Source organism: Ovis canadensis, chromosome 24 (genome assembly GCF_042477335.2).
Source record: "Ovis canadensis isolate MfBH-ARS-UI-01 breed Bighorn chromosome 24, ARS-UI_OviCan_v2, whole genome shotgun sequence".
Taxonomy (NCBI): domain Eukaryota; kingdom Metazoa; phylum Chordata; class Mammalia; order Artiodactyla; family Bovidae; genus Ovis; species Ovis canadensis.
Window position 1 is genome coordinate 42,311,678 of NC_091268.1, and position 25,447 is coordinate 42,337,124.

General features: G+C 53.3%; 1 protein-coding gene across 4 annotated transcripts; it reads left to right on the top strand.

Annotated features, from left to right (window-relative positions):
• The first annotated feature begins 1,645 nt into the window (after positions 1–1,645).
• SETD1A (SET domain containing 1A, histone lysine methyltransferase) lies at positions 1,646–25,409 on the top strand. 4 transcript variants are annotated; one of them, XM_069570808.1, is made up of 19 exons: positions 1,646–1,845; positions 2,597–2,761; positions 2,964–3,059; positions 4,806–5,076; positions 6,740–6,861; positions 7,095–7,324; positions 7,610–8,459; positions 8,617–9,399; positions 9,915–10,091; positions 10,213–10,300; positions 11,080–11,237; positions 11,368–11,455; positions 12,745–13,086; positions 20,458–21,513; positions 21,967–22,139; positions 22,232–22,342; positions 22,523–22,642; positions 24,356–24,493; positions 24,588–25,409. In XM_069570808.1, the coding sequence occupies exons 2-19, from the start codon at positions 2,612–2,614 to the stop codon at positions 24,759–24,761; spliced, it is 5,127 nt and encodes a 1,708-aa protein (XP_069426909.1). In that variant the 5' UTR covers positions 1,646–1,845; positions 2,597–2,611; the 3' UTR covers positions 24,762–25,409. The 4 variants fall into 4 exon arrangements, with proteins under 4 accessions (XP_069426909.1, XP_069426910.1, XP_069426912.1 ...); XM_069570809.1 differs by having other exon boundaries at positions 1,717–1,806; XM_069570811.1 differs by having other exon boundaries at positions 1,757–1,845; positions 12,799–13,086.
• The last annotated feature ends 38 nt before the right edge of the window (positions 25,410–25,447 follow it).

A 25,447-nucleotide genomic window follows, 5' to 3' on the forward strand; every position in this document is an offset into this window, starting at 1 on the left:
CACCTCAAGAGACAAGTCTTTATGACTACTATTTCAGAGATAAGGAAGCCTCAACCTAAGAAGGTTGAGGATCTTTCCGAAAGCCACACACCCAGTCAGGGAAAACTTGAACCACCTTTACTATCACAAGGGGAATCTTTCGCTTGAGAAAAGGAGTATCTTTCAACTAGGACCAGAGAAAGAATCTGATTTCATTACCCCTGTTTCCATTGTAAATTTATTTCTTCAGCCTCATTTTCCTTAAATTTGTTAAGGGTCCTAAGCCTCTCCCAGAAGGGTTCTTTTGGTGTTGAGATTTTGGACAAATCGCTTTTCCTGTTCCTTAAAAGTGTGAATTTACATGAACCAAGCCTCAGGGGCCTTTCCTGCAGTTTTAATGCCTACAATAGTTCTGCATAACAGTAATTAACATCTATTTTCCGAGGAAGAATCTAAAGCTTTTTGAAGTTAGTGACTTGCCCAAGGTCATACATCAAAAAGTCTGGAACTTAGGGCATCGCCTCAGCTCTGACAGTGCCTGGCAGTGCCATTACCCTGAGACCAAGATACCTGCGTCTAAGCTTACTAAGAAATTAAGGGTGCTGAGCATCAGGGCGACCTCAGCCCAAGTCTCAGGTTTAAGCCTGGGCGGGTGCTGCCCTCGAGCGGCGGGACTGAGTAAGGCAGGCGGGGCAGAGGGTTGCACAAAACGGCACAAAACGGTTACTGAAAACGGCGGGCACTGGGACCATGATAATCTGGGAAATCGACCAGCCCACCCTAGCTCACGTACGACCTAATTTATCGTTTTTTACAGGACCGGTTCAAGATCCTTTAGGACCCACCCTTATCGCATAACTTTGATACAGACTAAGATTTAATCACTAATGGCGGGTCAGTACAGGCAAAGTGGGGCACCCTCTGAGGGCCTCAGTGTCCCCCATCTGTCAAATGGGCATCTTAAAAAACTGCCCAAAGAGGATAATGGGAGGAAAACGTTCCTTGCATTACGTGAGGCGCCAAACAGCCTGAGTCACCGTTGTTGGTGGTATTTTTCCATCTCCTGGGCGCCCCTCCCAGCCCGCCCGGGTTTCCGAGGGTCCTACAGGAAGCGCCCCGAAGACGCCGGGCTCCGCACGCTGACCACGCCCTCTGTGCGCGGAGCCTTGGCTCCACCCACTAAATAATTCGCAGATTCGCCAGGCCGGCTCCTCCTCCGAATTTCTCGGGCCCCTCCATACTCGGCTGAAAATTCTCATCGGACTCCGTAACCATTTCCCCCAGGTCGGAACTGAGCAGTCCTCTGAGTTGTGCTAGTAAGAAAGATCCAGGAAAAGTGGCCGACTCTGCCAACAGGGCTTGGCTAACCAGGCATTATTTTCTTGACTCCACCAAGCCTGGTGAAGGGAGGCAACAGCTGAGGCCAAGACTCGTGGCGAATCTGCAGCCTTTCAGACCTTTGATCGCTTAAGGAAGGGGCAGGAAAGAGGAGAAAAGGAGCGCGCATCTCGTCTACCGATTCGCCCCGCCCGCCTGACGAATCTGCGCCTGTTCAACGCGCCACTCAAATCTCCCCAGCTCTGGCTGGCCTCCTCCCCTTCGCTCCGCCCCCTTTTCCTCTGGGATTAGTCGCTGCTTTCAACGCCGCCGATTCGTCAAGGGTCCCAGGCCAGAGCAGCTGGATAGTCGCGGTGAAGTCCATTCTCCGGGGGATGCGGCCAAACTCCAGGCTCAATGGGCCGCAACTCTTGAGCTTCATAGGCCGCCGACCGAGGCGAAGCCGCTATCCTCGGCCCCGTGGGTCTCCCGGAGTCGCCCGTGGCGAAAGTGCGAATATAGAAGCTGTGCCCGCTGGGCCTCGCGCAGGTGGCGGTGGTGTTTGGTGCGCGCGCCGGGGAGGTGGTGGTGGGGGGGCGCCGCCGCCGCCACCGCTGCGGGGCCGGGTCTCGCGCTGTCGCCGCCGCCGCCGCCGCCGCCTCGCGCCGCTGAGGTGCCGCGCGGGGTGGGGGGAGGGGGAGCCGCTCGCCGCGAGCGGGTGAGTGGGGCCGCGCCGCGCGTGCGCGGAGATGGGGGGGCAGAACGCGCCGGGGCGGGAGGAGAGGGCAGCGGCGCGCGTTTCCCCCACCCCCCGCCCGGATTCAGGGCCGAAGCCGGGTCTCGGGCTCGGTCTCGCGGTGTTTCCAACGCCCCGAAGAGGTGCCACTTCTTGGCCAGAGGATCGGGGCGCGGGGACGGGAGCGGTGTGTGGGAGCGGGAGCCGGGCTTGGCCTGGGCCGCTGGCCGGTGAGGAGGCGGGAGGGGGCGGGGCCTGCCAGGGGACGGGGGAGGGGTCTTGCGCCGAGGCCAAGTGGGGCGCGCGCTAGGGAGAACGGGAAGGTAAGGGGGCGCGAGATGGGCCTGGGGGCCAGAGGGGAGAGTTGGGAGGTGGAGAGAGGATGGGGTGTTATGGTGAAAGAAGGTACTTGGGAGAAAATCTGGGGGAGTCTCGGGTCATGGTGAGTGAGGTATGGAAACTGAGGTGATGAGAGTTACCTGGAGTCGGGGCTAGTCAGTGAGGGGCAGCAAGGGAGTTGGGCCTAAGTCGTGAACCCCTTTGCTCATCCCTCTTTCCTCGCAGTGTAAATGAGCAAAGATGGATCAGGAAGGTGGGGGAGATGGGCAGAAGGCCCCGAGCTTCCAGTGGCGGAACTACAAGCTCATCGTGGATCCTGCCTTGGACCCTGCCCTACGCAGGCCTTCTCAAAAGGTGTACAGATACGATGGAATCCACTTTAGTGTCAACGTGAGTGTCCCAGGCCTTCCCCAGATCTAGGGAACTCAAACCCGATCTCCTCTGTTACCTCTGCTCATAACCTAGAACCTGCCTTCTTTAAAGTGGGCAACCAGAACCCAGCTCTTCTGCTCGTGGATCTCCAGAGGGGCTCTAGAGATCAACACTGTGGTTTCACCTTGAGCTGTCTCTCTGTTCCTGATTATTTTCCTAGGACTCAAAGTATATACCAGTGGAAGACCTCCAAGACCCCCGTTGCCACGTCAGGTCCAAAAACAGAGACTTTTCCCTCCCAGTCCCTAAGTTTAAGGTACGTTTCTGCTAGTCTCCTGGTGTGGTGGCCCTTGGAGGGTGTGGAGGCTCCATCCTGGTAGTCTAGTCTTAATGTAGCATAGGGAAAGGGGGTTTTCCTAGTGAAAGAGTCTAAAACAGATCTAATAATCTCTGAGGCTGAGACTGAGTTGTTGTGGACAGGAGGTGTGTTTATTTTCTGGAAAGGTATATGTTAGGTGTTTCAAAAAGGGTGTTAACTTTTTGAAGGGTGAAGACAGGTCCATCTGCTACACCTATCACTGTGTACTTCTAGACTGTGCATAGCAAAATAGTACCCTGTGTGCTACCCCAATTTCTCAGTTAAGGGGAGTGACAGTGCCAGGGACTTCATCCCTGGAGTCCTCTATTCCTCTCTCTTACTCTGTGATTTTTCCTCAGAGGATTCCCATGTCTCTGTGCAGGCGGGATACTCATCAGTCCTTGGAACACTGGGTCTAGAAAACTGGTGGTTCTTAATCTCCTTTGTGAACTCTATTCTTCCTTTTTAATAAGTCACTTGTGGGGTTCCCGCTTCCCTCTTTCACATTGTATACTTTTCCTGGACAATGTCTTTCCCATCCACAACTTTGACTATTACTGAAGTGTTGATGGCGTCCAGATCTCTTGAAACTCCAGACTTATTTGCCTGGTGGAGGGACAGCTCCATCTGGAGGCCCCACAGAAATCTCAAGCTCAGGAGATGTAAAACAATTATCTTCACCCCCTTTGTCCTGCTTTTCTTTCCATTTTCCTTTTGCTGATGAATGGCAATACCACGTACTCAGCTGCACAAGCTAGAAACCTGGGTGTCATCCTATGATTCTTCTGTCCTTAATCTGTCACCAAGTTGTGCTGACTCTTTTTCTAAACACATCTCTCTTTTTTTTTTTTTACATTAATTTTTCTGTTTCTGTTGCCATTCTTTTAATACAGAGTCTTATGTTCACTTTCCCTGGTTTCCCTGTCTCTGTTCTCTTCTCCGTTTATTGCTGTCATTTATCTCTTTGGTTTTACTGTCATCTCATTTTATTTTTGTTGGCAAGTTCACATTTTGTGTGCATTGGCATGTGTGATTACTAGTCTGGCCAGCCTCATCTCCTGCCTCGATAGTGCATACCTGTGCTCTCTCGTACTGTGTGCTTTGCAGTTTCTAGGCAACGCCAAGTCATTTTATAGTCGTGTGCCCTACAGGTCCTGTCATTATGGTGAACTCCTGTTTATCCGAAAAGTCCAGTATGAATGACACCGCCTTTATGAATTTTTTCCTGCCTCCTCTCTGAGCGAAGGTTTTGTTCTCTGGGCTCCCAAACACCCTGTCTGCACCTTTGTTGACACTTGTTGTGTCGTGTTCTGATTGTGCGTGTCTATTTGTCCTGTCTGCTTTTCTGCATAGAACTCTCTCTTTTCTCCATCTTTGTATTCCTAGTGCCCTGTCCTTGGGAATCACTTAGTGAAAGCTGAGCTAGTGAATTATTTTCATATAACTGGTTCCTTCTATGAATGTTTAGTTCTCACTTTGTACATTTCTTTTTCTGGTTCTTGCCATCATTCTGTGCAGAGAATTCAGGGAAGAGAGGGGTCAGGACAGATGTAGCCTTGTTAGGACCCCCTTCCCCATCCCCTTGTCTCTTGATTTCCCCATTGTCTCCCTCTCAGCCTCATGGATCTTGCTAAAGTTTCCCAATGGGGCAAGACATGGTGATCAGTAGTGAGACTCTAGACTTAACTCCTGTCCCCTCCACAGCTGGATGAGTTCTATATCGGACAGATCCCGCTGAAAGAAGTCACATTTGCAAGGCTGAATGACAACGTGCGGGAGACCTTCCTGAAGGACATGTGCCGAAAGTATGGTGAGGTGGAAGAGGTGGAGATCCTTCTCCACCCCCGTACTCGCAAGCACCTGGGCCTGGCCCGCGTGCTCTTCACCAGCACTCGGGGAGCCAAGGAAACAGTCAAAAACCTCCACCTTACCTCCGTCATGGGCAACATCATCCATGCCCAGCTCGACATCAAAGGTGAGGGCTCCCTCGCCTGCTGCCCAGGATTGGGCTCAGATGGAGATGGTATGCGCAAAATCTTCTTGGGGCCCGGCAAGTAGTCAGGTCCATAATTTCTCCTCTGAAACTCTTGGGCCACGTGTTTCTCACGTCAGAATTTTTTAGAGAGATTATGGTGCAGATACGGGCTTTTTCGTGTTGTCTCTGGCAGGGCTGGGGCAGCACCCTCTGGTTTAGTGTATGCCTGTATTTTGTGAGAAACGATCTGAAGAGTCACACTGCTACTGCTGCTGCTAAGTCGCTTCAGTCGTGTCCGACTCTGTGTGACCCCATGGAGTGGGTTGCCATTTCCTTCTCCAATGCATGAAAGTGAAAAGTGAAAGTAAAGTCACTGAGTCGTGTCCGACTCTTAGCGACCCCATGGACTACATGCAGCCCACCAGGCTCCTCCGTCCATGGGATTTTCCAGGCAAGAGTACTGGAGTGGGGTGCCATTAAAAACGATGGTAAATAGCCTCAGGTCAGGTTTTGGCACCAAGTTCTAAAAAACATTGGCTTTTGAAATTTTAGATGGAGAATTAGGGACATATATAGGTGAGTGAGGGGCTTCCTTGGTAGCTTAGATGGTAAAGAATCTGCTTGCAGTGTGGGAGATGGGGTTTTGATCCCTGGATTGGGAAGGTCCCCTGAAGAAGGGAGTGGCAGCCCACTGCAGCATTCTGCCTGGGGAATTCCATGGGCAAAGGAGCCTAGTGGACTATAGTCCATAGGGTCTCAAAGAGTCAGACACACCTGAGGGACGAAGTAGCAGCAGCTGAGGTGAGTGAAGCGGTCTGGACTTCTGTGCTAAGTAGCAGTAGGGAGGGGTGGGGACTGTGGCAGCTGTCTAGTGGCATCTGAAGGTGCTAGCTATTAGCTGACACTAACCAGTTTGTACATGAGGATGAAGACTAGCAGATTTTTTTAAGCCCCAAATCTAGTTTTTTTGTGTGAAATCTCGTGGGTTTTGTTTTTGTTTAAGATACTTATTTATTTGGCTGTACCTGGGTCTTAGTTGCAGCATGCAAGATCTTTAGTTGTGGCATGCAAACTCTTAGTTGCAGCGTGTAGGATCTAATTCCCTGACCAGGGATCAAACCTGGGCCCCCTGCCTTGCGACTGCATAGTCTTAACCACTGGACCACTGGGGAAGTCCCAAACCAGTGGGTTTCTCCCTCACCCGTCCCAATACTTGAAGTGATTGTATAGGGCAAATAAATCACAATGGTGGGCTGAGTTCAACCTTCAGGCTGCCATCGTACTGTAGTTAACAGGATGAGGAGGATGGTGGGGTCCAGCTTGAGATGACTGGGTTTGAATTCAGGTTTCACCACTTTGCAGGTCAGTTTTCTTTAAGCCTGTACGATAGAGTTATGGATGCTTTTCTCTGCTGGTGATTGTCGAACATAGTAACAGACGTTAGAAGTATTTCTGTAAACTATTAAGGGTCACTTGATATGTTATTTGTAGTAGTTATCCAGTAGAGACTAGGTAGCAGAACTTAAAGCCCCTAGTCTCCAGGAAATCTTAGCAAATTAAGGCCTGAGAAAAAAGTGGGAATACAAAATCTGAAAGGAGTTATTTCCTCCATCTGACTCTGTTGGTTCCCATTCTCTTCCCGTTCCCATTCTCTTCCCTCTAGGTCAACAACGAATGAAATACTATGAACTGATCGTCAACGGCTCCTACACCCCTCAGACGGTGCCCACTGGGGGCAAGGCCCTGAGTGAGAAGTTCCAAGGTTCTGGTGCAGCCACGGAGACGGTGAGAAGCTCGTAGTTGGCGATGCCCTCACCCCATGGGTGCGGTACTTAGACGCCAGGGGCAGCCTTTGGGCAGTTCCAGACTTCACTGTTAAAATATAGGAAGAGCCAGAAAAAGGACGCCTCACTGCTTTCCAAAAGCAGGGGATCGGGGTTCTTGGTTTGGTGAAGGTCATGTTGTCAAATGGTGCTTGACCTCTTCTCGTTTCCCCCTGCTGCACTCTCTCCCCCCAGACCGACTCCCGCCGCCGCTCCTCGTCAGACACAGCTGCCTTCCCGGCGGGCTCGGCTGTGGTGGGCACTCCCGGCAATGGCACCCCCTGCTCCCAAGACACAAGCTTCTCCAGCAGCCGACAGGACACCCCGTCTTCCTTCGGCCAGTTCACCCCTCAGTCCTCCCAAGGAACCCCCTACACGTCTCGGGGCAGCACCCCCTACTCTCAGGACTCTGCCTACTCCAGCAGGTGCAGCGGAAAGCCCCTCTGAGACCCCCAGAGGCGGGGAGCTGCCTGGGAAGAAGAAACCCAAAGTCTCAAAGAGGGAGTTGGGAATAATTGGTCTTATCGGTTCCTTGCCGATTCAGCCAACACACCCCTGTCCTCAGGGAATTTACTCTGTGGCTAGGAACCTAACAGCCATTAGATCTCCCTTTGGGGGCAGTGTAGAAGGGCTTTAGGTGCTGATGCCTGGGGCAGTGGGGTTTGGTCATACAAAGCTGCACTCCGCTAACCGCTGCACGTTTCCTCCAGCACCACTTCAACCTCCTTCAAGCCCCGGCGGTCAGAGAACAGCTACCAAGATTCCTTCTCCCGCCGCCATTTCTCCGCCTCTTCGGCCCCCACGACCACCTCTGCCGCCATCTGCGCCACCACTGCAGCCACCGCTGCCGCCGCCGCCTCTTCCTCCTCGTTGTCTTCATCCTCTTCGTCGTCCTCTTCTTCCTCCTCCTCTCACTTTCGCGGTTCCGACTCAAACTACCCAACGTATTACGAAAGCTGGAATCGCTACCAACGCCATGCTTCCTACCCGCCCCGCCGGGCAACTCGGGATGAGCCTCCTGGGGCCTCTTTTGCCGAAAATACTGCTGAGCGCTTCACGCCATCCTACACCTCCTACTTGCCCCCCGAGCCCAACCGGCCTGCTGACCAGGACTACCGGCCTCCTGCGTCTGAAGCTCCGCCCCCAGAGCCTCCAGAACCTGGTGGAGGAGGGGGTGGCGGGGGGCCCAGCCCTGAGAGAGAAGAAGCTGGAACCTCCCCACGCCCAGCCTCACCGGCCCGTTCCGGTTCCCCAGCCCCAGAGACCACCAACGAGAGCGTGCCCTTCGCTCAGCACAGCAGCCTGGATTCCCGCATTGAGATGTTGTTGAAGGAGCAGCGTTCCAAGTTTTCCTTCCTGGCCTCTGACACCGAAGAAGAGGAAGAGAACAGCAGCACGGGCCCAGGGGCTCGGGACACAGGGAGTGAGGCCCCTTCTGGGTCTGGTCACGGGCCCTGCACACCCCCTCCAGCCCCGGCGAGTTTTGAGGATGTGGCACCTACAGGGAGTGGGGAAACAGGCGCTACCCGGGAGTCGCCCAAGGCCAATGGACAGAACCAGGTGAGTTTGGGGTCTGCCCACGGAAGTGCCTGGGATCTGGGAGAGCAGGCTTGGGCCTAGGGGAAGAAGGAAGAGAACTGGGCAAGAGAACAGAGATTTGGGGAAAAGTCCATGGAACCGGCGGTAGCCTCCTGTGACCATCCTTTGTGCCCCACAGGCTTCTCCATGCTCTTCTGGAGAGGACATGGAAATCTCCGATGACGACAGGGGCGGCTCACCCCCTCCAGCCCCGACACCCCCCCAGCAACCTCCGCCCCCTCCGCCGCCACCTCCCCCGCCCCCTCCTTACCTGGCTTCCCTTCCCCTTGGTTATCCTCCCCACCAGCCTGCCTACCTCCTCCCCCCGCGACCTGACGGGCCGCCTCCTCCCGAGTACCCTCCTCCTCCTCCGCCACCCCCCCACATCTATGACTTTGTGAACTCCTTAGAGCTCATGGATCGACTTGGGGCTCAGTGGGGAGGAATGCCCATGTCCTTCCAGATGCAGACCCAGATGTTAACTCGACTCCACCAGCTGCGGCAAGGCAAAGGATTGACCGCGACCTCAGCTGGTCCCCCCGGTGGGGCCTTTGGGGAGGCCTTTCTCCCATTCCCGCCCCACCAAGAGGCAGCCTATGGCCTACCATACGCTCTGTATGCTCAAGGGCAAGAAGGTCGAGGGGCATACTCCCGGGAGGCCTACCACCTGCCTTTGCCCATGGCAGCCGAGCCCCTGCCCTCCTCAGTCTCAGGAGAAGAGGCCCGGCTGCCCCCCCGGGAGGAAGCAGAGCTGGCTGAGGGCAAGGCCCTACCATCGGCAGGCACCGTGGGCCGTGTACTGGCCACCCTGGTCCAGGAGATGAAGAGCATCATGCAGCGAGACCTCAACCGCAAGATGGTGGAGAACGTGGCCTTTGGAGCCTTTGACCAGTGGTGGGAGAGCAAGGAAGAGAAGGCCAAGGTGAGGGCCAGTGCCTGGGACTGGAGAGACCAGGGCTCCATTGGTGGAAATAGACCTCTGGTTTCTTCAGGCTACACAGCTCAGGAAAGAGAGGTGGTCAGGGTGAGTGGAGAGACGAGGCGCTCAGTGGTCCATACAGCTGAGCACAGAGGGGTTGGAGGGTACCCAGAACAGTAGAAAAGGGAGGCATCTGAAGAGTCGGAAGAGCTTTGTCCTGGTTCCACTGCTGCCTTGCGGCAGACGAAGCCTGTAAATCTCTGGGCTTCGCTCTGCAGTGTCTCCATTTGTAGAGAGGGAGTAATAGCAGCAGCTTTGTGAGGTTGATAGACGGAATGAGCGGACTTTTGAGAAGATGCCTGTACAGGGGCTGGTGGAGGGAGGTGTGGCGTAGATGTGTGTCAAATGGAGAAGTGAGTGGATGCCTTTCTGTATTCCTGGGGCCTGGGAGTAGTTCTCAGGCAGGAGGCAGGAGGGAGCACCTGGGTTCTGGGGCTCAGTCCCCCTACTGCCTGCAGCCATTCCAGAATGCAGCTAAACAGCAAGCCAAGGAGGAGGATAAAGAGAAGACAAAGCTCAAAGAGCCAGGCCTGCTGTCCCTCGTAGACTGGGCCAAGAGTGGCGGTACCACTGGCATCGAAGCCTTCGCCTTTGGATCAGGACTGCGAGGGGCCCTGCGGCTGCCTTCTTTCAAGGTACCCAGAATTGTGATCTTGCCTGATTGGGTGGGGATAGAGTTGAAAGTGGGGTTCCCTTCCTTAGAATAAGGGTGGTTGGGGACCGTGAGTGTTTGGGTTTTCTCTTTTCATTTTGTAGGTAAAGCGAAAAGAGCCTTCGGAAATTTCAGAGGCCAGTGAGGAAAAGAGGCCCCGGCCTTCTACTCCAGCTGAGGAAGATGAAGATGGTGAGTAGGTCAGGTGGAGGAGAAAGGGGAAAACAGTCTGCTTAGATTCTGATGGCCTTCCCTGGGGGCTCAGATGGTAAAGAATCTGCCTACAATGTGGGAGACCTGGGTTTGATCCCTGGATCGGGAAGATTCCCTGAAGAAGGGAATGGCTACCCAGTCCAGCATTCTTGCCTGAAGAATTCTATGGACAGAGGAACCTGGCAGGCTGTAGATTCTAATAGGAAAGCAAGAAGAAGGGGTGAAGGAGTGAAGGTGTCTTGAGGGCAAAAATCCAAGTGAAGATTTGAAACAAAGTTATAATAAAGTAGCTCTTTGAGATATGAAGTTAGACAGGTTATCCACCCAAAGTTACCATCTAATGCTTAAGCATGCTTGCACCCTTCTTACCAGTCTGTCTAAGTCTAAGCTATATAACTTGAAGGCTTCTGTGGCTGGGAATCTTCCTTACTGAATCTGATCTGCTTTCCTGGAAACTTGTTGACTTTAGTACAACTTTCTTGGGCCAGATATTAAAAGAAGTCACCTCCCTCTTTCACCCAGCCCAGAAAAGGATGAAAGATAAAATGGGTCCGGTGTGTTTAAAACTGGGTGAAGTGTGAAGGAACTCTGCAGTTTGTGTGTTTCTCTGCTGAGCCTCAGCTTCTTGTCTATGAAACAAGGTCTGTGTTATAGGACTGTGAGAAAGGCCAGTGGTGGTGTGTGAAGAGCTCCTTTTACCAGATGGGGCTGTTACTGCTGGTGGTAAATTGCGCCACCTACCCCTCTTCTGGACCTAGATGCTGAGCGAGAGAAGGAGGTTGGAGAGCCAGGCCGTCCGGGGACCAAGCCCCCGAAACGAGATGAAGAGCGAAGCAAGACCCAGGGCAAGCACCGCAAGTCCTTTGCTCTGGACAGTGAGGGGGAAGAGGCATCCCAGGAGTCCTCCTCAGAGAAGGTGAGGAGCCTGCGTTCTGAGTTCCTGCCGCCATAGCCAGCTTCTCTCTGTGCTGGAGCCCCGGTGGCCACGCTTCCTAGAGGACCAGTTGTTCTTCTCCTGTTAACTCCGAACTGTCCCTTTCCCTAAGGATGAGGAGGATGAAGAGGAAGATGAAGAAGATGAAGAACGTGAGGAAGCCATGGATGCTGCCAAGAAGGAGACAGAAGCATCAGACGGTAAGCACCCAGGGTGTGCAGGTGAATTCTGGAAAGGGAGAGATTCAACCACCCGTCCAGCCCTTTCCTTGCCCGAGTAACCTGCCTGCTGGATTGACTGGCCATCTGTGCCTTCCCCCACAACAACTGCCTTTTAGCCTCATTCTTTGGAACCCTTGGCCCACTGCAAACAACACCCAGAATACTCCCTCCTGCTTTCCTCTGAAACAGGCCCTCTCATGAAGACAGCCCAGCACAGCCTATTTCTCTTCCCAAGATAAGAGGGCTGCCTTTTCCTGCTGGCCCTGCTGCTGCCACACCGTGCCTTTCCCCCTTTGGGCACTGCTCTTCCATTAAAGCCGGGCCATCAAGCTCTGTCAGCTTCTTCCCCTGCCTGCAGCTGCTGTCATTGAAGCCAACTCTGTGCCTCAGTTGAACACGTGTCTGTTCTTCCGCATTGATTGAGGCCTGGGTACATGGTTCAGTCTCTCTCTCCATTCCTTTCTTCAGAAATAGATGCTGAGCCCCTGTTGTGAGCCAGGCACCATTCTAGGTATTAGGACATAGCAGTGACCAAGGCAGAGGTGGTTCCTGCTCTTCTGAAGCTGGCGATCAGCCAGATGGGAGGCGGGCACTTGACAAACAAGTGGACAAATAGCAGCACTTCCAGTGGAGAGACTTGCTTTGAAGAAAATGAACCAGATTAATGGGGTCGGGAGGAACGGGCTCAGGGAATGGGGGAAAGATGGGCTCTTTTATAGCTGATGGTAAAGAAGTGCCTCCGAGTGGTGCCATTTCAGAGGTCAGAATTGTAAGAACGATGGTCTGAGAGCCTCCCTCAGGAGAGCAGAGGGCAAAGTCATCTGCTAAGAGTGAGGGGCGCAGACCCCTTCACATCCACGTGGTCACCAGTTCCTGTCAGCCTTACCGCCTCAGTGTCTCTTCCAAGGGCACCATCTTCTCTTACCTATGACGTCCCCACTCAGCCCCCAGGTCTGCTGGGTGAACTCCCTGTTCTTCTTGACATCAGCATTTCCTTCACAAGGATGCCTTCCCTGATTTTGATCCACCAGGCAGAATCTGGGCCTTTCCATTGCCTGCACCGTGCCACCCCCCACCCCAACCCTTCGTACTGGAATTTATCACACTGTAGGCAAATTGTGTGCCCCTCCATCTCCTTGTGGGTAGGAGTCCCCAGCACCTAGCACGGAGCCTCACGTATCCCTAGTAGTGACTCAGTGAATGAACCCACAGTTTGACTAAATGAGGGGTCTTCTCACCTCGCCTGACTCCCCCTTCTGGATTTCCAGGCGAGGACGGGGAAAGCGATTCGTCCTCCAAATGTTCTCTGTATGCTGACTCAGATGGTGAGAATGATAGCACGTCGGACTCTGAGAGCAGCAGTTCCTCCAGCTCCTCATCGTCTTCATCCTCTTCGTCTTCATCTTCGTCCTCCTCCTCCTCATCTGAGTCCTCCTCGGAAGAAGAAGAGGAAGAGGAGCAGCCAGCAACCATACCTTCAGCATCGTCGCCCCCCAGAGATGTCCCCACGCCCCTGTCAGCACCTGCAGAGGAGCCCGAGCCAGAAAGGGTTGAAGACTCCCCAGTCACACCTCTCCCCGAACAGGAGAAGTCTCCTGTGGGACCTGCAGGTAGGTGGTGGGGAGCTGCTGTCAAAGTCTTTGTGTATGTGTGTGTCTGTGTTCATGGGAACGGTGGGGTTGACATTTATTAATTGTATGCACATGTGTGACTCGTTGGAAAACATGCAGAGTTGACCAGGAGTCACCGTCTCCTGTCACTCCTCCCTTGGAAACATTTATGGCCTGACACGCTTAGATCACACTGCCAGAAACAGTTTTCTGAGATGGACCAGGTGTCTGGCTACTAAAAACAGAATGGTCTCTTCTCAAATAAGTTAAGGAGAGAATTCCCAATTTAGTAAATTTCTCCTTCTCATTTTTTCTTAAGCCTCTTCCTTAATGTGTAGTATATACCTGGGTTTAAATGGACAGATTGGATAGATGATAACTGTTAACAATGTGAACTGAGAAGTTAGTTCTATCTTTGCTTTTCTTTGTGAATTTGTACATTCAGTTGTCATTTTATACCACACATGTAATGTATCTTGCTGAGTGAACTGTTGCTTCAGGCAGTAGATACTTATTTATTGAATGGGGGTGAGGGATAGGATAGGGTGCACAATAGGCCCTGTTTTCACCCTCATGAAACTTACCATCTGTAGGAAGAGACAGTTCAGTCTCTCCTTAAAAAAAATACTTAAGAAATTCTGTGGCTACAAACTGTAAGAGCCATGAAAGAAAAGTCTAGGTACTTTGAGAACCTGGCACATCTGTGAGGAGGTCTTCCCTGCTGAAGCACCACTGGGCTAGAATCAAGCCAAGGCAGGCAGGAGAGCGTGTGCAAAGGCCCTGAGGCAGAGGAAATGGTGTGCTCGGAGATAAAAAGGAAAGCTAACCTGGGGAGTGAGAGTAAGGGGGAGCTAGGGTGGCCTAAACTGAAGAGATGAGCAAGGGCTGAATCATGGAAAATGAATAAGCCTCGCTAGGAATTTGGGCTTGATGATGAGGGCAGTGGAATGCCATCAGAAGACTGACGTGATTATATCCATGTTTTGAAAAGATGCAGTGCAGAGAAAACTTGGAGAGGGGCCAGAGTGTATGCAGGGAGATTAAGAGGCTGTTGCAGTAAGGCAAGCAGTGGTGGTAATTCGGCTTGCTCTCATGATGGAATTAACTCGGTTTTCAAGTTCCACTTTAGAGATGTGTGTGGCCTTCCAGAATCTCGTTCGAACCTTGTTGGGAATTTGTGGTCTGAGACAGTCAGTGAGCAGAGGAAGACCTTTCAGCATTGATGCACTCTGTTCTGGTGCAGATCCCGTGAGAGGAGGAATCGAGGCACTGATTAACCCTAAGACACCTTTCAGCCTCTTGAAGTCCTTGGGTGGCAGAAGAGCTGATGGGGTTGCAGGTCAGGGGGTATTTATCGCAGTACTCTTTGGGAGGGTAGGAAAAAAAAGCGGGATGTGATCAGATCTGCATGTCAGGAGGATCATTTCGGCAGAAGTGGGAGGATTTCTAAGAGGTGAAGAAGGAAGTGGGACAGCTCCTGAGAAGGTTTGAAGGGATGGGGGTGAGCGAAGGGCCTGAACCAGAGCAGGGTGGTTACAGTGAGGACAGGGTGCGGGGAGCGGAAGTTGGGAGGAGGGTTTGAGAGAAACTTAGGAGCCAGAATCTCTCGGTTAAAGTACTTACCAGGAAAGGAAACTCAAGGAAAGCCAGAACTAGGGAGAAGTCTGATGCATTTAATTGGGGTTAAGTTTCCTGTGCCTCTGGGACCTCCAGGTAGGAACATTCAATGGGCAGTTGAATCAATAGATCTGAAGCTCTACACCTGAAACTGTCACAACCTTGTTAATCAACTATACTCCAGTATAAAATAAAATGTTAAAAAAGAATAGATCTAAAGCTGTAGAAAACAGTAGGTGGCAAATGCGATAGGTATTTGTAAGTATGGGTGTGAATACAAGCGTATACCTTGGAAGGGTGTATGGAATGAGAGAAAGGGGCCAGAGCCTGTTTTATAGGAGATAGTGGGCAGAGTGGAGCCAGGGGAGGCTGAAAAGGAATGACCAGAGAGGTGGGAAGGAAACCTGAAAGCCCAGGGTATCAAAAGGGGAGCGTGGCCTGTATTTTTGTAAGGCCTCAAAAGGAAAAGCGAGTGTTGGGTTTGTCGGTTAGGAGGTCACCAACTTATGAAATTGATAAGCTTACCTTACCTTATCAATTTCAGTAGTGTGGCTCAAGTTAGAGGGTGTTAAGGAGTAAGGGCAAGTGACAGATAACCATTCTTTTGGTAAGGGTAAGCTATGCTTGTGGAAGAAGAGAGTTGAGGGGGATGGTACCTAATGTTAGTGAACGTTTCTTGAGTAGGTCCCATGTGCCAGGCTCTAGGCCTAGTGCATTGCAAATATCACTCTCTCATTTACTCCTCATAGCATCCCTGCTCCTCCCATTTTACAGGTGAGATGGTCAAGGTTTCCCAGCCGGGATTGGAGAGATGGCAAAAAAACTGCAGGGTTGATGGAAGGTTAGTTTTTCAAAGTAGGTGAGACTTGAGTGTGTTCATACACTGAAGGGAAGAGAGAGCAAGTGGAGGGACCAAGAGAGAGAGGAATACTTGCTGGAGCGGCACACCTGGGGAGGTGGAGGATGGACTCTAGGTCAGATGCAGATCTCTCTGTAAATAGGGAGACAGGATGTTGTGGGGTCTTTGCCTGAAGGCCACCTTTCTTCTCTTTAGTAGTAAGGCAGGACATTTCTTTTTACTCTGCGTGTGTGTGTGTGTGTGTGTGTGTGTGTGTGTGTGTGTGTGATTTATTTATTTGGCTCTGCTGGGTCTTAATTGCAGCACTGGGGATCTTTAGTTGCGGCATGTGGGATCTAGTTCCCTGACCAGGGATCGAATCCAGACCCCTTGCCTGGGCAGCACAGAGTCTTAGCCACTGGACCACCAGGGAAGTCCCAGGCAGGACATTTCTGAGAGTGAGGGGGCACAAGTGGAGCCTGGAACATTGGGGTGAAGGAGGAGAGATGGGTTGGGTTGATTCCAGGTTAGGTAGAGGTAGTGGAAGGCTTCAGAAAGTAGCGTGAAAGGAGAGGACAAAGCAAGGGCCCCCGTGTTCTGGAATGACCAAGAGTGAAGTTACTTTAGGGGGAAGGTGATGGGCTGGAGGATGATAGAGGTTGGGAAATTGAATAGGTATCATGGGGTGAACTGAAAGGACCTAGAGAACTATGGTCAGAGGGTAGGGGTCCGAGTCACAGTCTGAGGTGGAGGGGGTGATGAGATCACGTTGTGTGACTCGTGGAGGATAACTGAGGATGAGTGACTATGAGAATCTGTCGAGTAGGTGGGCTGTCAGAGCCCTCTAGGTAGGTAGATGGCAGAGAAGAGAGAGGAGAGGAAGATGAAGGCCTTTAGAGAATGGTAGGAGAATCTGAGCTACCAAGGACACGACTGGATAGAGGCCTGTGTGGTCTGATGGCGAGAGCCTGGAGAGGACTGGTCTGGTGGATCCCAAGGACAGGGGCCTGGACACCTTTAAATCTCGACTTTCTTGTCTTTCTCTGCTGCACATGGTCGTCCTCTGCTTCTCCATTCCAGCAGAATATGTCTGCCCCACAGACAGACCCCCTCCTATCTTGAATCCTTATCCCGGGGGAAGTTTCTAGTTGGGATGGCTTGGGTCACACAGCCATCAGTTAGTGACAGCCTGGGGGCAGGAAGTGGGGTAGGTCATACAGTATAAACAGTAGCTTCTGGGAGTTGTATCGAGTGGGCAGGTACCCCAAAAGTTGTCTCCCAGAATTATGAAAGGCATGGCCAGCTTTCCTTCAGGACAGGGAGCAGGAGGGAAGTCTTTGGAAGAAGCTGTGTTGGGGGAGGGATTGGGTTTTCTCCAAAACCAGGGTGCCAGGGGGCACAGTAGGCTAGCGTGGGAGGTTGGGGCAGAGGAGAAGGCTGCCCTGGAGCTCAGGAAAGGATTAGACAGGAGAGGACTTGTAGGAGCTAGGGGACTGGAGAGCAGCACCCAGGGCCTCGCTAGCTTCAGAGCGTGGGTTGCTCCTGGCTGACAGCCCGGGGGTGTCTGGAGCCTCGAGAGACAGGAGGCTGGGGGCATGTTGGGTGAGGCAGTGGAGGCATGTTGATCACTGCCTGTTCAGGCCAGACCTGGTGCCAGCTGCCCTTGAGCTCTGTGGATGGTAGAGCCAGATGTGCAACCACGGAGTTGCAGGCCAGGAGGTGCAGAGTGGCATGGAGCAGGAGATAAGATCCCAAACTCAGACCCCAGGCTGCCCTTGTGCTGCCACTTGCTAGCTGTGTGTATCTGTAAGATGGGGTTAATAATAGTACTCACATCATTGGGTTGTTGGGAGAATGAAGTGAGTATTTACTATAGTGAAAGGCTTGGATTAGTGCTTGGCACAAAATTCCAGCTATTAATCTGGTGCAGCAAATTTGAAGCTGGCACTTAAGAGCCACCAGCCTTCTGGTTCTGAGAAGAAGACACTAGCAATACCTGAGGAAACTGGGTAAGTCTTCACAACGGTAGTGGCCTTGAGCTGGGTTCAAAAGCTTTGTGCAGGCTTTCTGGATGGGCGAAAGGAGTGAGGTATTCTGAACAAAGGAAACCATGTGAGCAAAGGGCCAGGGGCCTGAAAGACCGTGCCTCTTTGAGTGGCTACAGCCTAGGATGAAAGGGCAAGGCTATGGACTGGCCTCACAGGGATGGGTCAGGTCTTCAGGACAGCCCCTGGGAGAGGGCTGTGTCTGAACAGCAGCAGCTCAGGGGGTCCCCACCAAGGGAGGATGTGTTTCCTGTCCCATTAGCCAGGAGAGATGGGACCACCTGCTCGTTCACTCACCCCTCATCCTGAGGACCTTAGTCCACTCTCAGCCTCTTTTCTTTTTTTTAATGTATTTATTTTTTAAGTATACTTGACTTACAATATTATATTAGTCTCAGGTGTACAGCATAGTGATTTGGTATTTTCATAGATTATTAAAAGTTATTACAAGAGAATGGCTGTAATTCCCTGTTGATATAACTTTTTCTATTTTATATGTATGTAATTGACACGTAACATTGTATTACTATTTTATTTTAGACAAAGAAGTTGCAGGGTGGAGAAGGTTAATACCTATTTATTTTAAAAACCTGCACAAATAATACATGAACTCTCACGTTAAAAAAATCAGAGAATACAGAAAAAAGCAAAAGCCCCACCCCATTTGGCACAACCCTACCACCCCCACCTGCCCCAGTCTTTGTCCCAGTGTCCTCCAGTGGGAACTTCCACCAGTCCTGAAGGTGCCCTTCCTGGCTTTGCAATGGCATACACATTTGTAAATGTACATTTAGAAAAGGTTTCTAAAGCCAAAACAGTGTAATTTCATTGATGTGAAGGAAAAGCCCAAATAAAGTACCACCTCAGCTTCTTGAGGGGGGACTTCCTGACCCCTTTCTCATTGGGTAAGACTCCAGTACAATTTTATAAAGCCTTTTAATACAAGATTCAGTTTCTTACATTGTATATATTTTAACCTCACAGAACAAAGAATATTGTTTGTAGTCAAAATAATGGATACTTTAATTCTGGGGAGATCTGGGCAGTTGCATCCTGGTTACAAAATGCAGCTGGCAAAAAAAGTTGTCTGATGTCTGTCTGATTGTTGGATGAGGTTCTGTCACTACCAGTCGTGGTTAAAGAAAAGAGAAAGACTGGAGTCCAAGTGCTGAGTTTCCTCAGAGTGCCACCCCTGCCCTCAGAGCGCCACCCCTGCCCCTGAGAGCGCCACCCCTGCCCCTCAGAGTGCCAACCCTGCCCCTCAGGCCTGCGTTGCCCTGTGTTTCACATGATTGTTTCCTTGGACTAGAAGTTCCAGAAGGGCTTCAAAGGTGTTTTCCTCATACTTGACATGGTTAAAAGTGAAGTCGCTAGTCATGTCTTACCAGGTTCCTCCGTCCATGGGATTTTCCAGACAAGAATACTGGAGTGGGTTGTCATTTCCTTCTCCAGGGGATCCTCCTGACCCAGGGATTGAACCCGGGTGTCCCACATTGCAGGCAGATACTTTACCATCTGAGCCACCAGGGAAGCCCTCCCATAGTTCATTTCAGTTCAGTAGCTCAGTCGTGTCCAACTCTTTGTGACCCCATGGACTGCAGCACGCCAGGCCTCCCTATCCATCACCAACTCCTGGAGTTTACTCAAACTCATGTCCATTGAGTTGGTAATGCCATCCAACTATCTCATCCTCTATTGTCCCCTCCTCCTCCCACCTTCAATCTTTCCCAGCATCAGGGTCTTTTCCAATGAGTTGGTTTTTCACATCAGGTGGCCAAAGTATTGGAGTTTCAGCTTCAGCATCAGTCCTTCCAATGAATATTCAGGACTGATTTTCTTTAGGATGGACTGGTTGCATCTCCTTGCAGTCCAAGAGACTCTCAAGAGTCTTCTCCACCACCACAGTTCAAAAGCATCAATTCTTCAGCACTCAGCTTTCTTTATAGTCCAACTTTCACATCCATACATGACCAGTGGAAAAACCATAGCTTTGACAAGACGGACTTTTGTTGGCAAAGTAATGTCTCTGCTTTTCAATATGCTATCTAGGTTGGTCATGACTTTTCTTCCAAGGAGCAAGCGTCTTTTAATGCAGTCACCACTGCAGTCACCATCTGCAGTGATTTTGGAGCCCAAAAAAATAAAGTCTGTAACTGTTTCCATTGCTTCCCCACCTATTTGCCATGAAGTGATGGGACCAGATGCCATGATCTTAGTTTTCTGAATGTTTTAAGCCAACTTTTCCACACTCTTTTACTTTCATCAAGAGGCTCTTCAGTTCTTCACTTTCTGCTATGAAGGTGGTGTCATCTGCATATCTGAGGTGACTGATATTTCTCCCAGCTGTCTTGATTCCAGCTTGTGCTTCCTCTAGCCCAGGATTTCTCATGATGTACTCTGCATATAAGATAAATAAGCAGGGTGACAATATACAGCCTTGACGTACTCCTTTCCTGATTTGGAACCAGTCTGTTGTTTCATGTCCAGTTCTAACTGTTGTTTCGTGACCTGTATGCAGATTTCTCAGGAGGCAAGTCAGGTGGTCTGGTATTCCCATCTCTAAGAGTTTTCCACAGTTTGTTGTGATCTACACAGTCAAAGGCTTTCCCATAGTTAGTGCTCAGGAAGTGTTTGCAGAAGGTATGAATGAGCAGATGCAAAATGCCACCCCATCAGGGGAACCCCTCCTAACAAGGACACGGCCCGGGGGAGAGGCCAGTGTGTCAGGTGGAAGGTGAGGAGCAAGGGCGGCTGGGGTGTGGACTCCCAGGGGAGGCTGGCTGGTTGCCTGCCTCCAGCGAATTTCCATCATCATATCCATCTGATCGCGGAGAAGCTGACCCTCGCCCTTCTTTGTGCTTCTCTCTCCAGGTTCCACCGAGGAGCCGCCTCCCAGTGCGCCCCAGCCTCCCCCAGAGCCACCAGCTGGACCCCCGGCCCCCACCCCCCGCCCCGACGAGCGCCCTTCCTCTCCCATCCCTCTCCTGCCCCCACCCAAGAAACGCCGGAAAACCGTCTCCTTCTCTGCTGTGGAGGAGGCACCGGCCCCAGAGCCTCCCCCCGCCGCGCTGCCACAGGTCAAGTCTGCCGCCCCTGCCTACCGCAAAGCCCCCCGGGCTGTGGAGCGGACCATTCGCAACTTGCCCCTCGACCACGCCTCTCTGGTCAAGAGTTGGCCTGAGGAGGTGTCCCGAGGAGGCCGGAACCGGGCCGGAGGCCGGGGCCGCTCCGCCGAGGAAGAGGAGGCCGAACCCGCCACGGAAGTGGACCTGGCTGTGCTGGCTGACCTGGCCCTGACCCCAGCACGGCGTGGCCTGCCCGCCCTGCCCGCCGCCGACGACTCGGAGGCCGCGGAGACGCTCGACGAGGCGGAGCGTCCGGGCCCCCTGCTCAGCCACATCCTCCTGGAGCACAACTATGCCCTGGCCGTCAGGCCGCCGCCGCCGCTCCCGCAGCCACCCTCCACGCCTGCCCCTCGTCCCTTGGAACCCGTTCCGGCCCCCGCGGCCCTCTTCAGCTCCCCGGCGGACGAGGTCCTCGAGGCCCCAGAGGTGGTGGTGGCCGAGGTGGAGGAGCCAAAGCAGCCGCCACAGCAGCAGGAGGATGGGGAGGAGGAGGAAGAGGAAGAGGAGTCGGAGTCATCGGAGAGCAGCAGCAGTAGCAGCAGCGATGGCGAGGGCGCCACCCGGCGGCGCAGCCTCCGCTCGCACACGCGGCGCCGGCGGCCGCCCCCGCCCCCGCCCCCGCCGCCACCCCCCACCTTCGATCCCCGCAGCGAGTTTGAGCAGATGACCATCCTCTATGACATTTGGAACTCGGGCCTGGACTTGGAGGACATGAGCTACCTGCGGCTGACGTATGAGCGGCTTCTGCAGCAGACTAGTGGGGCCGACTGGCTGAACGACACCCACTGGGTCCAGCACACCAATATCCTGAGCCCCAGAGTCTGGCCTCAGGACAGGGAGACAGGCCTGGGGGTGGAGGTGGGGGCCCTCCCTGGGGTCGCTGGCCAGGCACTGCCCTCCTGCGATCATTCCTGGGTCTGTGTTTACCTCAGTCCCTGTCCTGTTCTCTGCCACGTTCAGCTTGGGTATTTCTTCTCTGGCTGCCAAGTCACCATTTCTCTCTGCTTCATGCCTGTTTTCTGCCTTTTGATGTTTTGGTGGCAGAAAAGGTGGAGTCTAAGACATTTCTGTCTGTCCTTCTGTCTTAACAGTGAGTAAGCTCAGGACCTCCAGCTAAGGCCAGTCAGTCACCCTTTCCATGGGCTGGGGCTGGGACTGGGCTGGGGGTGTGGTGGTGGGGGGCAGGGACAGAGGGGAGCAGAGCCCCAGGATCTGACTGGGGAGCACCCCCGTTCTCTTCCTTGACACCCTGCACTCACCAACCTGAGCACTCCGAAACGCAAGCGGCGGCCCCAAGATGGGCCCCGGGAACACCAGACAGGCTCAGCCCGCAGCGAAGGCTACTACCCCATCAGCAAGAAGGAGAAGGACCGGTACCTGGATGTGTGCCCTGTCTCAGCCCGGCAGCTGGAAGGAGTGGATACTCAGGTGAGTCTCTGCCCGGGTACCCGCCCAGTGGCAGCATTTTCTTTCCATGAGTTTTCATGTCACTTACCTCCTCCCTGGCCTGCTCCTTGCAGGGGACTAACCGTGTGCTTTCGGAGCGCCGGTCGGAGCAGCGGCGGCTGCTGAGCGCCATCGGCACTTCTGCCATCATGGACAGCGATCTGCTGAAGTTAAACCAGCTCAAGGTGAGGGAGGAGTGGGAGTTGAGGAGGGCAGGGGCACTGTGGGAAGGTGGCATCACGGAGACTCCTAGGGGTGGTCTGGGCACAAGTGGCCAGAACACTTCTGCCCCAGAGGTCTGAGGAGTGGCCAGCGGCTGGGTTGAAGGGGATTCCCAGTGGCACAATCTGCCTTCTGCCCTCTAGTTCCGGAAGAAGAAGCTCCGATTCGGCCGGAGCCGGATCCACGAGTGGGGACTGTTTGCCATGGAACCCATCGCCGCTGATGAGATGGTCATCGAATACGTGGGTCAGAACATTCGCCAGGTGAGGCTTCAGCCCCTGACCTAACACGAGAACCACCCAGCCTTTGGGTGAAAGCCCATGCTCTCACCTGGCTCCCAGACTTAGCCAGTGACACCTGCCTGTTTTGTTCCCCTTCCTTCCTTCAACAACTATTCATGGGTACTAGTAAACTAGCTTCCCTGGTGGCTCAGCAGTAAAGAATCCGCCTGCAGTGCAGGAGACATAGGTTCCATCCCTGAACTGGGAAGATCCCCTGGAGAAGGAAATGGCAACCCACTACAGTATTCTTGCCTGGGAAATCTCATGGACAGAGGAGCCTGGCAGGCTGGGGTCACAAGAGTCAGACATGACTGAGCAATTAAACAACAGCAGCTAGTAAACTAGATGTTAGTGATCCAGTAACAAATAAGATGAATATTATGTCTCCCTTAAAGACCTCACAGTTTAGTGAGCAAGACAGGTACTGAACAGGTAACTCCAGTGAAGAATGATGTTCAGTTGGTATGAAAGGAGGTGTTCAGGGGGGCAAGGGCAGCAGGAATGACGTTTACACCAGAAGCTGAATGATGCTGAGGCATTCCAGGCCCCAGTTAGAGGGCAGGACGCTCCCCCATGTAGGAGGCATAGGCAAAGGCCTGGAGGCAGGATGGTCCTAGGAGCACAAGCAGGTCACTGGGAAAACTCGGGCCAGTGGAGGCCAGACGCCACAGAGCTTGGGAGCCATGTTAATGAGATTGGACCGATGGTGAGAAAAGTTGCCGTGAAGCAGTAAGCAGGAGAGGATTTGGAGGTTAATAACCTCCATCTGACTGCCATGTGGAGAACAGGGTGGGGCTGTTGCAGAGATCCAGGCCGAAGGTAGGGGTGGCCTGAACGGGCAGTGGGTTTCAGGTAGCTGGTGGAACCAGTCAACCAGTTGATTCTGAAGATGGAAGGCAAGGGCTGAGGCAAGACGGTTTCTCCAGGCACTGCCTTTAGCAGCTGGGAGTAGGAAAGGCTGCCAGCAAAGAGGCGGAGCGGGTGTGTGGTAAGAGGCCTCTGGTCAGGACAGTGCCCGGGGGATGTCTCATGGGTGACGCCCAGCAGTTCCACTGAGGTGGATTTTGGCTGGAGAGAGGAGTTTGGGAGGAGTCCCCCCACTTAACTGGCTCTCGACGGCCTGGAAGAGAGTGAGTTTGCCCAAGGGGAGAGTGCAGAGGGTTTATCCGGCTGTTTACTGGGAAACGAGTTACTCCTCACATGAAAATGTGGGCCCTGATGGCAGACAGCGGGAGCCGTAGGTCCCGATGTGGAAAGAGGGTCCTGGGAGAAGAGTAGGGTTCAGTCCGTGAAATAACCACTGACATCTCAGGAACCGTCCCAGCCTCTGAGAGTCTGGGGACTCCCCCATGGGTCAGGCAGACTCCCCTGGGAGGAGCCAGTGGCTGCTTCTCCTGCCCTGTGGTCAGTGCAGACTTCCTTGGGTTCCTTCCTCTGGGTGCCTCTGTCATAACAGCAGCCAAGGGTATTGGGAGGTGTTCATCAGAGGAAGTCCTGGAAGCAAAGTCAGAAGTCAGCGCTTTGAGGTAGCGGGTGCTAGAGGGAGATCTGTGGATTCAGGACAGGCTGGCGTGGCTCCCAGGCTGGCAGCTGGGGGAGTGTCCAGACCCCTGATCGCAGGGGCCAGTGGAGTCCAGCCTGGCCTGGCAGGAAGCTGAGGGGCAGCCCCCTGACCATCACCCTCTGTCTCGTTAGATGGTGGCTGACATGCGGGAGAAGCGCTATGTGCAAGAGGGCATTGGCAGCAGCTACCTGTTCCGGGTAGACCATGACACCATCATTGACGCCACCAAGTGCGGCAACCTGGCGAGGTTCATCAACCACTGCTGCACGGTGCGAGGACGGGGCCGGGCAGGGGCGGCGGGAGGGGGTGGGGCGGGAGCTGGGGCGGGGGCCAGCTGCCACTGATGCGCCCCTCGGCCTGCAGCCCAACTGCTATGCCAAGGTGATCACCATCGAGTCCCAGAAGAAGATCGTGATCTACTCGAAGCAGCCGATTGGTGTGGATGAGGAGATCACCTACGACTACAAGTTCCCCCTGGAGGACAACAAGATCCCGTGTCTGTGCGGCACGGAGAGCTGCCGCGGCTCCCTCAACTGAGGTGGGGCAGGACTGGTGCCCTCACCCCTATTTATTCCCCCTCGCCGCCCTGAGCTCCCAGCGCTCCCAGCCTTAGTGGGCTCAGTGGGGCCCACCTGCCCCCTCTTGGAATGTGGGCTTGGGGGCCCTGAGCCCAGCGAGGGGGCCTGAGTCCCGTGAGGCACCTTCTGCGGGCCCTCTCTTGCCCTCCCTCCCACCCCCCCAATTTTTTTTCTTTGCGGAGAAGAAGCTGTAAATGTTTTGTAGCTGCCAGCAGCTGTTTCCTGTGGAAACCTGGGGTGCCGGCCTGTACAGATCCTGTTCTTGGGGGGCCTCCCAGCCCCCATGCTTTGTGTTAATGGGGACTCCCCCTCTGTGCCCTGCGTGCACCCCTCCCCAGTTTAGGGGTATCTGGGGGCAGTGGCCATGTTCTCCCCCTGGAGGGGGCCCTGCGCCCCCAGTCCTGGGGACTCTGTGCCTGGAACCCTGCCTCATCTGTTCCTGCCAGACCCGTGGGTCACCCTCCCATCTGGTGTCTGGAAGCTCTGGCTTTGCCAGGCCAGGATGGTGGGGGGCAGGCCCTTCCTGTTGGGCTGGACTGTACATATGTTAATAGCGCAAACCCGACGCCACATTTTTATAATTGTGATTAAACTTTATTGTACAAAAGTGCTTGGTCAGTATCTTTGGGAAAGAGTATCTTTGGG

Excerpts from the sequence above, each read along its gene's own strand:
- SETD1A (XM_069570808.1), top strand. The coding sequence starts at position 2,612 with ATGGATCAGGAAGGTGGGGGAGATGGGCAGAAGGCCCCGAGCTTCCAG. Across the intron at positions 10,301-11,079 it reads AGCTGAGGAAGATGAAGATG|ATGCTGAGCGAGAGAAGGAG; the intron begins GTGAGTAGGTCA and ends TTCTGGACCTAG. Across the intron at positions 13,087-20,457 it reads GTCTCCTGTGGGACCTGCAG|GTTCCACCGAGGAGCCGCCT; the intron begins GTAGGTGGTGGG and ends TTCTCTCTCCAG.